Genomic DNA, 15816 nt, shown 5'->3' with positions numbered 1-15816 from the left:
GCTACAAATTTTCTGCCATGCGTAAACGCATTAATGCGTTTACGCATGGCATTAATGCGCATAAATATGTTTACGCAGGCGCATTTAATGTATAACGGACAGTATAAGCTAAGCTAAAATTATCTAATTATCTATTTCAGTTAATGTTGCAGATTGCATTGTTCCTTAACCTTCTAATTGAATCCGACTTATTATTTTTTGCAGACTGTTAGAGCAATTTTGTAAAGGTAAGCTTGAACTTTCGATTATGTCAGAAAGAATTTCCCATTCTGGAGCTACCAAAGGATCTACAAAGTGAAAGCATGTTTTGATGTCCATCAAACAAAAAGTGGAATTGCTGCACAAAATGGATAAAGGCATATCCTTTGTTTCTCTAACCATTCCGAAATCTGTTTATCAATTTCATGCTGCTCTGCGGGAGGGGGGAGACGTCGCAGTGCGCAATGAACTGGAAGTTGATCTGTCAGCACTATCCTTATCTTCATGGCAGATGTTTTTATTTTATTCGACTTATAATTCCTTACTAAGTGTAATATTTCATCTCGATGTACTCCGTCTTTGATGATTTAAATCAAATTCCTCGTCATTATAAATATCACAAATACACATCAAATAGTTTTCTGGTTGCAATTTTCTAATTTCGACTATGCGTAATGTATGCTTTACGCATGCACGCGTTGAAAGAAATGTTTAATAAAGTAAACAAATAAATGTTAAGCTTTTTTTTTTTTTTTTGTAAATTTTGATACTATTTAGATCATAATTGCTCTTTATTTCATAAATTACAGTTTCATATTTTTAATTTTATAATTTCTGCATGCCATCTTACCAGATTTAAACTGATGATCTATAATCCGGAATCTCCGAAGTCCCGACGAGTCCGGATTAAAGACTTTTGACTGCACTGCTATGCTGTTTTTCAAATTTTTGCAATTTTGTTGTTGAACTGCATGTGGCATTAAGTAGAAATGATGTTTAGTAATAAAGTTAAAAAGACAAAAAAAAAGTAACAGAAGTGAATGCAAAAGCAGACTGGTAGACTGCTTACTTAGCGAAAGCGTATAAAGCCTTAACAAATTTTTCTGGGCAATCGTTACAATCCAAAACCTTTCAGATTTTTGTTTTGCTCTTATTTTATTTATTTTTTTTTATGTATTTATTTATTTGTTTATTTTTTATTATTACCCCCCCCCCTTAGAATGTCATCTGAAAAATCACTTCTGGACCCCTGATTATTGATTCAAACTGTTTAGAAATTCACAGACAACAAAGGCACTCAGTCTGTATCAAGAATCATTAGATTAAAATATTTAGAAGAAACCTTTAATTGTCAACTAACAATTAAAAATAAGTACCTTAATTCTTTGCCAAGAACTACACACACATGGAAATGTGACAGCTTCTTTAATATTTAAATTCAATAATTTGTCATTTAGGAGAGCAACAATGTTGTATTTTTTGTCCTTTGAAAAGTATTGAGTAATTTTTAAAATACAAATTGAATTGTTCGTCTTGAGCCTTTATAATTAGAATCATTGTCAAAGAAAGATAAAATTTGATCAATTATTGAAACTACTTAGTCAAATTAAAAATATATACATACAGTGTCTTTACAAATTACTCCTGAAGACATTTTGTTCTTTACTTCAACATTATGGCCAAGCAATACCAAATCAACATCAAGACAGTTTCCTTGCCTCAAAGGCTTCCATCTCTGAATTAAAAGCCCACTAAAAAATAAGCCTCAATTAGTATACATGTAAGATTAAATAATAATAATATTGATAACAATAATAATGAAATGCAATTAAACCTTGTTTCATGAATTTAATTTTCTCCTGAACATAATTCATCACCTGAAATGTTTGTAAACCAGAACAATATTTTCCATAGGAATTAATGTAAAATTGATTAATTTGTTCTCAGACTGCTAATAATGGCATAGAAGAGTATTTTGTGCATATGCTTGCAACAGAAAACTAATGGAATTCACTAAATTTAATACATATATAATATTAACACATATACAATATTAACACAATACTAAACATATAAAAAAACAGGAAAACTTAGCTTACTATGATATAAAAAAAAATAGGAAACATTTAATCTTATCTCTATGAAGACGATTTGTCAGCATACCGAAGAAGTGAAGATGCAAAACATTACTGTTTGAAAGGAAGACCTTTTCATGTAAGGACATGAAAAGGATATTTCCAAACATGTAAGGTAGTTACTGTCTTTAGAATTGTTTTTGTTTCTTAGATCTTTTTCCTTACATCAATGTCCTCCATTTGAGAATCGATCGGATTTAGTCCCATTAAAAATTTATCCAATGCAATTTATTTCTGTCTGTGTTTTAAATGTTCCTAAAACAAAATGTGACATTATCATTGCAAATATTTATGTTGTTGCTTACTATGGAGAAAAATGTTTTAGTATATTTAGCTCTTAATATTGATAATGTTCATAGAAACTTCAACCGATTTTGTAAAAATGTTGTAGATCAAATAACTAGGAATATCAATCAACCCTTCACTCTTCCACATCAATCATCTCTTATTGCTGTCTCAGAAATTTTTTCCACTTTTCCATGCTGAGTTCACTTTTGCAGTTGTTCTGTGTCTTCACTGTTAACTTCCAAGCCCAAATTTCCAATTTTTTTTCTTAAAGGAATCATCGATGGCAAAAGCTTTCTCATTGTTAGGGCAGTCAAAGTCTCTGCCTGGGACAAAACTTGGCCACAATTTCCTCCATGCCGAATTCAAGGTCCTGTAAATGACTTGCTGCAAGGTTTTGTCTATGTCACTTTGTAACAGTGAAGAATATTAAAAGAATGTTTTCAAATGCCTCCAAGTGTAAATTCTGTGCCTAAGATTACATTAAAAAACTTTTAAAAAGTGCTTCAGGGTAAAGCTTCTTGAAATTTAAAATAACCTGTTGATCCATGGCCTTTGTTATAGAAAACTAGGTTAGGAAGCAGGAATTACTGTGATGAAATCTAACTACGCCAACTTGTAACTCAACTCAACATGCTTTTGCTTTGTAGATTCTTTGGCAGCTCCAGAATCGGAAATTCTTTTTGACATAATCGAAAGTTCAAGCTTACTTTTATAAAATTGCTCTAACAGTCTGCAAAAAATAATAAGCCGGATTCAATTAGAATGCTAAGGAACAATGCAATCTGCAACATTAACTGAAATAGATAATTAGATAATTTTAGCTTAGCTTATACCGTCCGTTATACATTAAATGCGCATGTGTAAACATATTTATGCGCATGCGTAAACGCATTAATGCATTTATGCATGCGCACAAAGTTTGTAGCTTTGAGGTCCGGATTATAGATCATTCTGGATTATGGACGTCCGGATTAGAGACTTTTGACTGTACTAACTTTAATTTACTCCCAAACACTTCCTTTTAATTTAGTTATTTCCTTTTGCATCTTAAACACAGTAACTGCTTATAATAAACTGCTCTTAATTGCATCACTGCAAAATAAATCTTTCTAATATGACCTTAATATCATGCTAATAATGCAGACATTTACATGAATTTTCAACCAATAATAATTTTGTATTTTATTAATTGAAACACAAACCACAAATCGAAATGAAGCTAAAACTGTGACTTAATTACTCTGATTTGGGTTTTTATCTTGGACATGTCACATTTCTTCTTTCACCTCTCTGTCAGCTACTGTCTGCAGCTACATTTTCTTTCCTTGGATAAAAATGTAAAAGATGCCAATGCATTTTGTACCAATTTAGCTACACCTCTATCAAAAACATTTTATCAGTCAAAAAAAAAATGTCTAGTCTGTAACAATTACATCTAGTTCTCCATGAATTACCTCTCATCCTTAATAATTATATCAGGAGACCATAGATTTATAAAAATAAGGCAATCCATGTATAAGATTTTTCCGGCAAAAATTTAGTTAAACAGAAAATCTAAGAATAAGATGAATTTAAAATCTCCCAATAAATCCGTTTATATATATGTCATCAAAAGTGAGAAAAATGTATTATCTGACTTATCAGATGATTGAAGATAAATGTCAATTCATCTTCAGCTTCCATTAAAATAAATAGGAGTGACAGCACTATAGACAAAAAGCACACTTTTGATGCTATTGCTTTCTCTTCAAGCCTTCTAACTTCAGTTGCATTTTCACTTTTACAAATAAAATACAATACTTCTTTTTGCTATAGAAAGATGCCCAAATTAAAAAGGAGGGCATCTACATACTTTGATAGTCTAAACTAAAAATTATCATTTTTGTTGAGCAACACTATGGATGGAAAAGATATCAACTGTGAGGCAAATGCTGGTAATATTAATGATTAAATGGAAGATGATGACATCCATTTGGACTTGCCTCAAGCAAAGAAAATTTCTGGAAAACTTTGAATCAGATCTATAAGTTAAGAAACTGATTAATGTGTATTTGAATTTAAAAAAACTCAAAATAAATTTTTCCTTTATTTAACTTATATTATCCTTTTTGCGGTCAAATCATTTATAAATAACACTGAACTCAATATAAACGCCAATCGCCAAACTAAAACTGTTAAAGATTCTCAGTGTACACATAAAAACACACACAGTAGCTGTTTTTGGACTAAGCCAATGAATAAATTTTACTTGTATCAACCATAAAAATTGGCTACAATTGAAGTTGTTGGTGAAGATCCCAGTAAAGTTGCACTCTTCGTTCACAGACTTCTGAACCACACTTCTAGCTGCAACTTTTACAATAATACATTTGGTACACTTTCTGCACAATCAATAAAACAGCCTATGCTGAGGGAGTATTCGACATTTCAGGCTATTCGACGTTATTCATTTTCTGTTTCTGTTGATTTCTATTATTTTGTTAGGCCCTCTGATTTTACCAAAAGTTTAGAATATTAGAATTCTGTTTAGAATGCTACAAGTGCAAACTTCTAACAGGTGATTGTGTCAATATATTACTGTTTTAATGGCAATATCCAGCTGTTCTGTTTCACATTAAATGGATGTTAATTTTCTTGAGCTCTAAATTAGCCTAAGGGCAATTACAAATGTGATTCTACAACTTTTGAACTCATTTTTTCAAAACACAAGGAAAAAATAACTGTAACAGTTAATTTATATTCTTGTTTATAAAAACAAAATAGAGCTTATCAAAAATTAGTTAGGCTATAGCAAACAAAAGTGCAGATGTTATGTATTGTGATTACTCATTTTGATGTAGTGGCCGAAACTGCTACACAAAACCTTGGTTTTGATAGAGGGTTCAAATGAACTTCTAACGCAAGTTCCAACAATAACAGGAATTTTAATAAGATAAAAACATTAGCATTTGCAAAATTCAGTCCCGTAATTTCAGATATTTGTAAACAAGAAAATGCGCTATCGCTATTGAGTGATAGTTCTAGCGAGCCAATATGCCCACTGCTCCAGGAAGAAAGTACTGGCTCATCTCAGGAAAAAGCCAAATTTCTTTCTCACTGCTCCAAACCTTACTAACTCACTGTGTTGTTAACCGCACTGAACTCCTGGGGGGGGGGAGAGGGCATTCTTTCCCTCGTACATAACAAAAGTGTACAATTTCTGACCATGATAAAAATACTTCTTTTATCCTTTTGTCCCTCCTGAGTGACTTTCGAGGCTGCAACTGGAATCATTAACAAAGGCACCTTGTTGCAACAGGATTTCTCCTGTGGTCTGAAAGAGGTACCACTGCATTCGGAAATTATTCATCCAAGGCAAAGAACCTCTGTGTGACTTTATCATGACTCCTTCCCTCGTAAAAGAATTTTCCTAGACTATGGAAGGAAAAATTCTCGGTACTTTTCACAACTTCCAGAACAAAAGTGGTAACCATTTAAGAGATAATAGAGAAGCCAGTTACTTTATCCTGCACTTATTTCTAGATAACATCACCTTGAGACAGATAACATAAAAGCAAAAATACAACAAAAAGATTTAACTACTGCAATTGTCTGCCTCACACAAAGCATATATTTCTCAGTTCTGGAGACCAAGAATTCCTAATTCGCACTTCAAGACTGAGCCTTCCACAAATTTTACAAAATGCCAATACTTAAGATAAAAACCTTTGATTCTAACTATTTTTAAAAAGAAACAAATGAGGCAAACAACTTTGAATTAAAAAAAGTGCAATGCTAAAATACTACAAAAATTATTTACATCAGTTACCTCTTTCCTCAAATCCATCTTCGTTGGACCAGCCAAAGAAGAAAGAATACCAACTTCTTTCTCAATATCCTCCACTACCTCTTCTTTCAACAGATTCACAAACTCAGGGTGCTGATGATAAAGTTCAATCAAATTGACATGATAAATGGTATCACTGCTATGCTTACCCAGAATCTCTATGATATAGTTAGTTTTGGAAATCACACTAGTTACTTTCCCTGGCCCTATCCAGTTTACCGCTATTTTGTGAGGCTCACGTGGCTAAAACAAGCACAATGTCTCTGACCTTAAACCTATAGTGTTGTGATCATACCAGAGTTTCCTTTTACTCTGACATTCTTTCATTCTCTCTACCATCAGCTCCTGACACTTCTTTAATCTGTTTACCAAAGCTAAAACATACTCAACCACAGTGGGGTCTGAACTTTCTTCCTCTAGCCAATTTTTTTACACGATCATTCTGGGCATTTTTAAATTTTTCGTATGTACTAACTCGCAGGGACTAAATAAAACCTGTGCTCTCATGGCTGATAGTTCTGAGGGTGAACACTCTTCCTAGTCTTTTCCGCTTTCCAAACACAAAGCCTTAATACCCTTTTCAAGGTGGAATGCAATTTGTCAACAGAACTGCTTTGAGGATGACACACCGAAGAATGATACACCTTAATCCCGAACTTATTAAAAAAACTCAGATGTAAGTTCACTAGTAAACGATCTATCCAAATCACACTGAATCTCCTTAAGACAACCAGATCTAGAAAAGATTTATATCAAAGCTTCAATTACACACTTAGGACTTAAATTCTGTTTAGAAATGGCATTTGGATATTTGAAAGCAACCCAAATTGACGAAAATAAGTATTTATTTTCACATGAACTAGGAATCAGAGGTCCTACTGCACTGAGTCAATATTTAATCTGCTATACACTTCTGATATAACGGGCACAATCTTCATTGGAGCTTTCTTTTTATATCTATTGTGACCTAACATGCTGATAAATATTGTATGCCCTCAAAAATTCTTCAACTTACTGGTAACAATTATCACAGAAATTAATGTGTCAAAACTCAATCTTTCATTTTTGTTACCCCTAAATGACCAGAGATTTCCTCATGGCATAACTTCAAGATCCCTTTTGTAAAAACAAGATGCACACAGAGCTGAAGCTTATCTTCCTCTTTCTTAGAATCTGCCACTCTGACTAGCCTCTCCTTTACAATTCTAGACTCTTTCTCCCTTTCGTTTTCCCCTTTCTTCCAGAGTGCTGCTAAACTAGCGCATGTTTTCTGTGCTTCTGCGAATTCTGCTGGCAAAATATCCGTAAGGATAGACCTTTCTTCTGAACTGATAACTGGAATTTCAATGGAGACCTCCATATTGCTTGTTAACTTCCCAAATCTCATTATTCAAAACACTTTTACATTCTAGCTTTTCCTCATCTTCTGATCTGGAATCTAAGTCTTCCACGCCTGCTCTCTCTAAACTCCTGCGTGCATGCGCCTGACTACGAGTTTCCACAACATTCAAGTCCCGGTCATTCTCTAATTTCCTCTAACAACTGTGCAGTTTAATTTCCTAACAAATAGTACTCTTTATATAACTCCACCGGAGTAACCGCTGCCTTTGTGGTGACCACAGCAAAATCATCTTCAATGGTGAATTCCACCAAAGGTAAACATTTACATTCTGTCCAGCAAAATTTACATTCCCCTTTATCCAGTAGTTCTTTTACTGTTAACTGATCTACATCATAAGGTAACAAAGAATTATTAGAGTGGCCCAATTAATCCCATTAATGTTCTCTTTTTGAGCCTGTTTCTCAAATAGCATAAAGAATAATGAAATGTCTATATTACTCGGTTCAAAACATGGTACTTGATCTTCTAATTTTTTCTCTAGGTTGTTCAACTGTCGAAACCGTGGAATCTAAGCTATTAATCTCGACCACATTCATCAATCTTAATTTCTCCATTTAGAAAGCTCGCTCTTGTTCCTTTTCCTGTTCTCTCTTGTTCCACCATTTTTTTCTAAACTTTCCTGCTACGCTTCTGCTTTTTTCTGCTCGACTGAAGCCCAAATTCTCGCTGCATAGTCTTTCGCTGCTTCCTCATCATAGTTCTTGGCATTAAGAATAGCCTGCCTAATTTCTCTTACTTTATTTGCCTGAGACACATTTGTATCAAACTACTATGCTAATTCCAATAGCAGAGCTTTAGTGAATTTCCTCATAAACTCACCCATAATGGAAAAAAATAGTTCAAAAAATAATCTACCCCAAAATAAAAAACAATAAAACAGGTCTATTTCTCCTAAACTGAGTAATTCCCTAATAATTCTAAACACTAATTGCCTTAAAACACTTAATGATCTCTAAATGTTTATACATACAAACAGAAATCAGAAATGCTAATTCTGATTAACATGAAACGTTTTCCTGCACTATCTCAACCATAAAACTTTTGTCCAACAACTCTGGACTGATTTAAAACTAAAGCATACCATTACAATACTTAAGCAATATGAACTATAACTAGAATAATAGAATAAACAGTTAAAATTTCAATTAGCAAAAGTTTAACAACAAGAAAACTTTTAATCCCCCATGACAGAGCTATATCCAACATCAACCTAGTCTCGAATAACTGCATACTTGCCAACCTATGACACTCAAAAATCAGGAGATGTTTTTAAGAAATCAGGAGATTTTTCACAATGTTATAAAGACTTTTTAAATGAGGAAAATATAGTTTTTAATAATGAATTAACTTTAAATAGTAACTAATTCTTAAATGCAAGCAACACAAAAATACCTTACACATAAAAAACATTTTTATTACTTGCATCGTTTAAGCAAACCAAAAAAAAAAAAAAAAAAAAAAAAAAAAAAAAAAAAAAAAAAAAAAACTTTTAATCAGTTTTCGTACAAATGGTATAAACAGTGGCAGATTTTGCTTTCTTTAAGAAAGAAACTTAATAATTTTGTTCATAGCAATTGCCACGTAGGCCTGCTTTCACTAATAAAAGTTTTCTAATGTGTCATCACTAATATTAGATCTAAATTTAGTCCTCGTTTTCGCAACAACACTGAAAATCCTCTCACACTCTGCATTACTATGGGGAACTGTCAAGATGGCTAACATAATTCTAGACAGTTCACTATATTTTAAAATTCCATCAGCATCTTTCAGTTTTCCAATTAAACTCCACTGGGTGTCAATCCTAACTGATTTTATAACTTCATCCAAGTTTTCTAATTCTAAACTGCTGTTATGCAGCTGTTGGACCTGTTTCAATTTTTCCTCCTTTTTAGAACTCCTTTCAAGATATTAATAAATATCAACAATGTGTTCATCCACATTTATTGGTAAAGAAGCTTCCTTTTTCAGCTGCTAAATTTAAGAGGTGACAGGTGCACCTCATAATCTGCAAATCTGAATTTTCTTTTCTGAAGATGCTTGCAACACCAGTCTTCAAGCCTACCAATACTGGTGCATTATCGGCACCAAGTGCTAAGCAATTATCCAGAGGAACTGCATTTTCTTTTAAAGTTTTAATAATTAGCTGTGCTATATTAAAGCCTGTCAAATGTCCTTCTAAAGTGAAGACAGAAAGTAAACTGCACTCAATTTCTGAAGACTCTGGATTAAAAAAAGAAACAACAATTGGATACAGTTTTGAATCGGTATTATTGCTTCCATCCGTTGAGAGGCAGAACGGAGCTGTTTTAATGCAATCAATAACTGAAGATTTATTTTTCAAATCCATTTCTTTAACAATTGCACCTCTTTTGGTTCTTGCACTTAAGTATTTCTTAGCGATTTCATTATCGGTAAACATTTTTCTAAATAAAGCTGCAGCGTGATCCGATGCATTCAGTGTCAGGTTGTGCTCCAGTAAAACGGCAGAGAACAGACATTCTGCATTAATAACTTTTTGGTCCTTTGTTTCCGAAGAAAAAATTTTTTTTTATTTTTTTAAAATTTTTTTTTAAAAACTCATGTTGCCCTTGTGTTTTTGTGTAAGCACATGTTTGAGAACATCCGCCCTTCCACCATGCGAAATCGAAAAATCGTAACGACAGGCGGAACACGTCGCAAATTTGTTACATTTTCTTGAGGAAATAATGGAAGGAAAGTCAACTGTGTACGATTTTTGAAACGTACACGAGTATTTCACCTTTCTCGCAGACATAATAAAAGATGATAATTTCTAAAACTATTTCCCAAAGGCACGTGTACTCACACAACTCAGGACAAAATGACCGAAATAACTAAAGAACATCCAAATAACAGCTTGTTTTGTCCTCATTGGCTAATATATGCCAGATGACATGCAGTGGAGCACGATGCCCATTGGAGAACTGGAGAAGGACGTTTTTGGATACGTATATGCTCTCACTCACAATACAGAAGTTATCTAATTCGCAAGGTTTTGTTTTAGATATAGTCTAGACGAAATTCATTTGCTTCGGACGTCCAAAATCACTTTTTTGTTCATATAACAAAGTATTAAGCCAAGTTCCATAAAAATCGTGAGTAATTTTAAGAATAAGAAAAAGTCGGGAGAAATATATTGTAAATCGGGTTGGCGGGAGAGCGGTCGAAAATCGGGAGTCTCCCGCCTAAATCGGGAGAGTTGGTAAGTCTGTAACTGGCATAACTTCTCCGAAATCACAAAAATGATATTCACCAATTTGAAGATGCCTTCGATGACTCTCCTGGCATTAACTTGGATACACGTAACTCTTCTAGGAGAATTTCACTACTTTGCAGCACTAGATTTCACTTCCTTTGGTGGACACACAGTCAATTTCTGAAGAAGCTTCATGACATGAACTCTTTTTGAACGCAAAATTAGATGGTGCAGATTCTTGTGCAGAGAAGAAAGACTCTTGACTATTCACATAAAGTTCTTTACAATACTGCCTTTTCTGGAACTTCTATTTGACGATCTGGAACACTCACACAATGAGATGTACAGAAAGCAACACACGATGTTAGATGAAGTCCACAAGCAAGAACTTTGTTCCTAAAATTGACTTTCTGGAATAATCCCTAAATGCTGCCACCAATAATAATTTTACTGCTGTTGTGTAATGGCCGGAAGCACTACACAAAACCCCGGTTGTGATACAGGGTTCAAATGAACTTCTAATGCAAGTTCCAACAATAACATGAATTTTATGAAGATAAAAACATTAACATTTGTAGTTCATGACAATGTGGTACTTTGATATATTCAGTCCGGTAATTTCAGATATTTGTAAACAGGAAAATGTGCTATCGCTATTAACATTATACATGAGGAGTAATAGTTCTGGTGGGCCAATATGCCCATTGCTCCAGCAGGAAAAAGGTGGCTGATCTCAGGAAAAAGCTACCTTTCTTTCTTGCTGCTCCAAACCTTACTAACTCATGGTGTCATTACCTGCACTGAACTCCTGGAGGGGGGAGATTCTTTCACTTACATAACAAAGGTGTTCAATTTTTGACCCTGATGAAAATATATCTTTTATCTCTTTGTCCCTTGGAGTGACCTTTGAGGCTGCAAACGAAATCATTAACAAAGTCACCTTGTTCTAACAGGATTTCTCTTGTGGTCTGAAAGAGGTACCATTGCATTTGAAATTAATTCATCCTAGGCAAAGAACCTCTATGCGACCTTATCATACCATAATTGGCACTAATACAGGATTAATAGCTATATTTTAGTTAAAAAATAGGCACCTATAAGCACTTTTCAAGCACATTTTAAGAAAAAAATAAGCACCTGTTTAATTACATATGTACACAACTGCATAATCATAAAACAAAAATGAGACTTGATTTGTAATTTAAACTATGAGAAATTAAGTATTTATTAAAAGAGAATTAGCATTACTCAACCATGGAAAACAATTACAATTATTTTTTAATTTCAGTTTACAGAACTAGTTTACAATGAAAGAAAAAACTATATTACAAGATTTAATGATGAAATGTCAGTTAAAAATAGAGAAAATAAATAATAATAAACCGTATTTATTATATTCATACAAAATATTTTACAGCATAAAAAAGAAACAAGGACAAAATATTTATGCTTAATATTGAATAAAACTACCTTTATTTTTTTTTGTGTCTTTTCATTAATTTTTAAATCAAGTTCTCTTAACAGAGTTTGCTTTTCACAAATAATTTTTAACATTTCATTAGATTTATATAAAAGATTAAATTTTGTAACTTCGGCCTTTTCATCAAGTTCATTTGCTTTATTTTCAAGCACTTTAACTTCTCTTTCCCACAGAGTTTTCTTTCCTTTCTTCTAAAAGAAATCAGTTCATCTGTTGATTTTTATTTTATTTTTTTTTATCTTGAATAATTTGGTTTTCTTTCTCTTCCAAATATAACCAATACTTTAAATAAGCTGATGAAGCTGCCACACTTAATTCTTTTGTAACTAATACATTGTGTATCCCACCAGCATGTTTCACATAATCACAAACTATGAGCTAGGGCAATGTATAAATTTCCCCTCAGATTTTCTGTTTCTGTATTTTTATTGATACTAAATCCTCATTCAACAGAGGCTTGCCCATGGGAAAGAATAAAGATCATTTTAAATGTTTTCCATAATTTGAATTATTTTTCATTAATGAATTTGTGCCAAAAAAAAAGTATCTAATCTCATTTTTTCACATCATAGGTTTTTAACTTTGTATGGTATGACTGGACAACATTTTTGTTGAAATCGGGATATTCCAAAAGACTGTTATCGCATTTTTCTTCAGCAATGTGACCTTTTTGACAAAAATGCTTCAATATACTTTCCATTTTCTTAACTACATTTGCGCCAGATACTTTGGATTCACAAAAAGAGCATTCCAAATTAATGAATCATTAAATTGACATTTCTCCATCAGCTTTTTAAGTAGCTGTAAAATAAAAGTTTGTGAGTCACATTTAAGAAAAAGGTAATTTTTATCCATGGTTTCTTTTATAGTGATTTCTTGTATAGTAAGTAACTGATTTCTTGCAAGAGCTTATCAGCCCTAAATCCTAAAATAATTTTGTTTATTTCAATAACAATACCTTTCTCAAAAAAATCAAAATTACACAAATATTTCAGAGATGAACTGATTTTTAGCATATACTCTTCTTTCATAATTTTGAAATGCTGCAACAGTTGCTTTACTAATTTAATAAATCAAAAGCAAAAAAAAAAAAAAAAAAAAAAAAAAAAAAAAAAGGGAACAAGTGGTTCATCACTTTGGTACAGTTCCAAAAAGGGTTTGACCAATTCAGCCACACAAATGAAAAAAAAAAAAGGAATTTTACAGACATTAATTTGTCTTTAATTGCATCTCTTATTATTTCATATGATTTGCAAGCTATTTTTGCATATTTTCCATTCCCAATTAGCTTGACATAACCTTTCCTATTCTCCCAAAATTTCAAAAGCACACAAACATACTGGTATATTCTCTAGCCACCTATAGTAACAAAATTTCAATGACAAAGTCTTATGCACACTCGCTGTTAAAAAATCTTTTCGATGTGCTGGAGAATCTTTGAATAGGTGGTACAGTGCTCTTAAAATAGAAGGTATATCACAGCTCGTAGTAGATGCTCCTTTAAGGAAAGCATTGTTCAAAATATGAAAGCTGCAACTACCAATAGAGATTCATTCAATGCTACATTTCTTTTTCAACTCACGTTGGAGGGTTTCATAAAACTTCCAATTTATGACTGGCCCATCTATACTTATTTGTAGCAGCTTTTTTATATCTAGTTTTTCAATTGAAATTTGACAACTTTCAATAATATTAGCAGCTGTGTCATGTTCAATAAAAATAGATGTCACAAATCAAGTTACAACTTTATTTTGATCAGACTACCAATATCCGATATGCAAATCTAACTGATTTTTTAAATTTGTTTTATTCATAGTCTTGTCAAATAACTAGGTAAAGTGGAATAGCTTCTTAAATTCATCATACATATGACTATGAAAATAAAGTGTTAATCAAAATGGCAGAGATAAACAAGTTTTCTCTCTCTACAAGAAAAGCGCCTTGCTATAACACTGTCTGGGAAATACTTGAAGAAAGTTTGCCCATGGCACTACTAGATCTATAAAAGTAATGACTTGTCACCACTTTCAAACACCACAAAATTTCAGCATCCAAAACATCTTTTGAAGTTCCTACAGCATCACCTAAAGTATCTGAATTTTGCGAAGTTCAAATAACACTTGGAGAACTAAAAGATGCAACACTAGCAGGATTTGATTTGAGGAAAAAGCTTCTTATTCCACCAATAACTGTATTTTTCTCTTTCAGAAATTTTTTATGCTTGGCATCTAGAAATGAATGGAATTTATTGTATATTTATTTATTTTTCCATTCTAATTGATATTTAAATACTGTAATTTCTGGAAGAAAGGCCGCATCAGCGCAAACGCCGCACTCAAGAAAAATGGTGGGAAAAAAATTTAAATTACACAGAAACACTGCATCAGCGTAAACGCCGCAATAGATTAAATTGCGCGTGACATCGTCATGGGCCGTATAGATGCAAAATCTCAACCTAAGTCCTGATATATGACATACCAGTTAAGAAAAATGCATGAAATGAAACCATAAATCAAAAATAAATTAAAGGTAAGAAATGCGGAAAATATATTTACCTTTACGTATATACTTATATGTACCCACTGAAGAAGTCCATATTGTAATACTCAGACTATATTATAAAAAATGTTGCAACAACAAAATATTAAATTTGGATGACAAAAGGAAATTTTAAATTTTACTTACAAAAGGAATTACAGCAAACTATACATCATATGAAGCCATCAAAATCTGATTCTTCACTATCTGAATTAAAAAGATTTTGTAAATCCTGATCGTCACATTCATCCTCCCTGCTATTATTGATGATGTTTTTACCGATTTCCACGCACTTCCTACCCACTTTGCAACTTCTTCATAAGATGCTCTATGCATTTTACCGCTTTTGGTATATGTATGTAATCCTTCACTCATCCAACACTCCCACCGCTTTCGGACTTCAGCTTTGAAGGATTTATTACCTGACAAATCTAACGGTTGTAAGATTTTTGTCAAACAACCAGGAATTATTGCTTTGGTCGTAGACAATTTTTGACATTTGGTTTTCACTGACTCAAGTAAATGAGCATGCATGGAATCCATTATCAATAACCCTTTTGGTTAGAAAAAAGATCCCATACGACACTGCCAAACTTTTTGTAGCCACTCATGCATGATTGTTTCGCACATCCAGCCGTTCTCATTTGCACAAATAATTATGTCATTGGGAAAATCTCCCTTCAGAATAGTCTTTCGTTTAAAAATGATCATTGGCTTTAGCTTGTCACCGTTTGTGGCACAAGCTAACACACATGTAAATGACGTTCTTTCATGCCCCGTCGTAAGCACAGATACAGTTTTTGCACCAGTTTCATCAACAGTTCTGTTTGCAGGAGAGTCGAAAGCTAACGGCGTTTCATTTATATTTATTATTTGTGACTGAAGAATTTTTTTTTTTTTGTCAATGATATCTGTCACATATTTACATATTTTAGAAAAGATGCCTTTTTATCC

General features: G+C 32.8%; 1 protein-coding gene across 8 annotated transcripts in view; it reads right to left on the bottom strand.

Annotated features, from left to right (window-relative positions):
* Positions 1-15816, bottom strand: part of LOC118190438 (uncharacterized) — a 165026-nt gene that overhangs the window by 76520 nt on the left and 72690 nt on the right. For all 8 annotated transcript variants that reach the window (XM_085822611.1, XM_085822613.1, XM_085822610.1 and 5 more), the window contains one exon: positions 1604-1730. In XM_085822611.1, the coding sequence (XP_085678737.1) occupies positions 1604-1730 (127 nt within the window). The remainder of the gene's footprint in view (positions 1-1603; positions 1731-15816) is intronic.

This window comes from Stegodyphus dumicola, chromosome 8 (assembly GCF_044657685.1).
Source record: "Stegodyphus dumicola isolate Sdum_Otavi_A_Nest chromosome 8, ASM4465768v1".
Lineage (NCBI taxonomy): Eukaryota > Metazoa > Arthropoda > Arachnida > Araneae > Eresidae > Stegodyphus > Stegodyphus dumicola.
The sequence above is the reverse complement of the archived record's forward strand: the minus strand, read 5'-3'. Positions and strand labels throughout refer to the sequence as shown.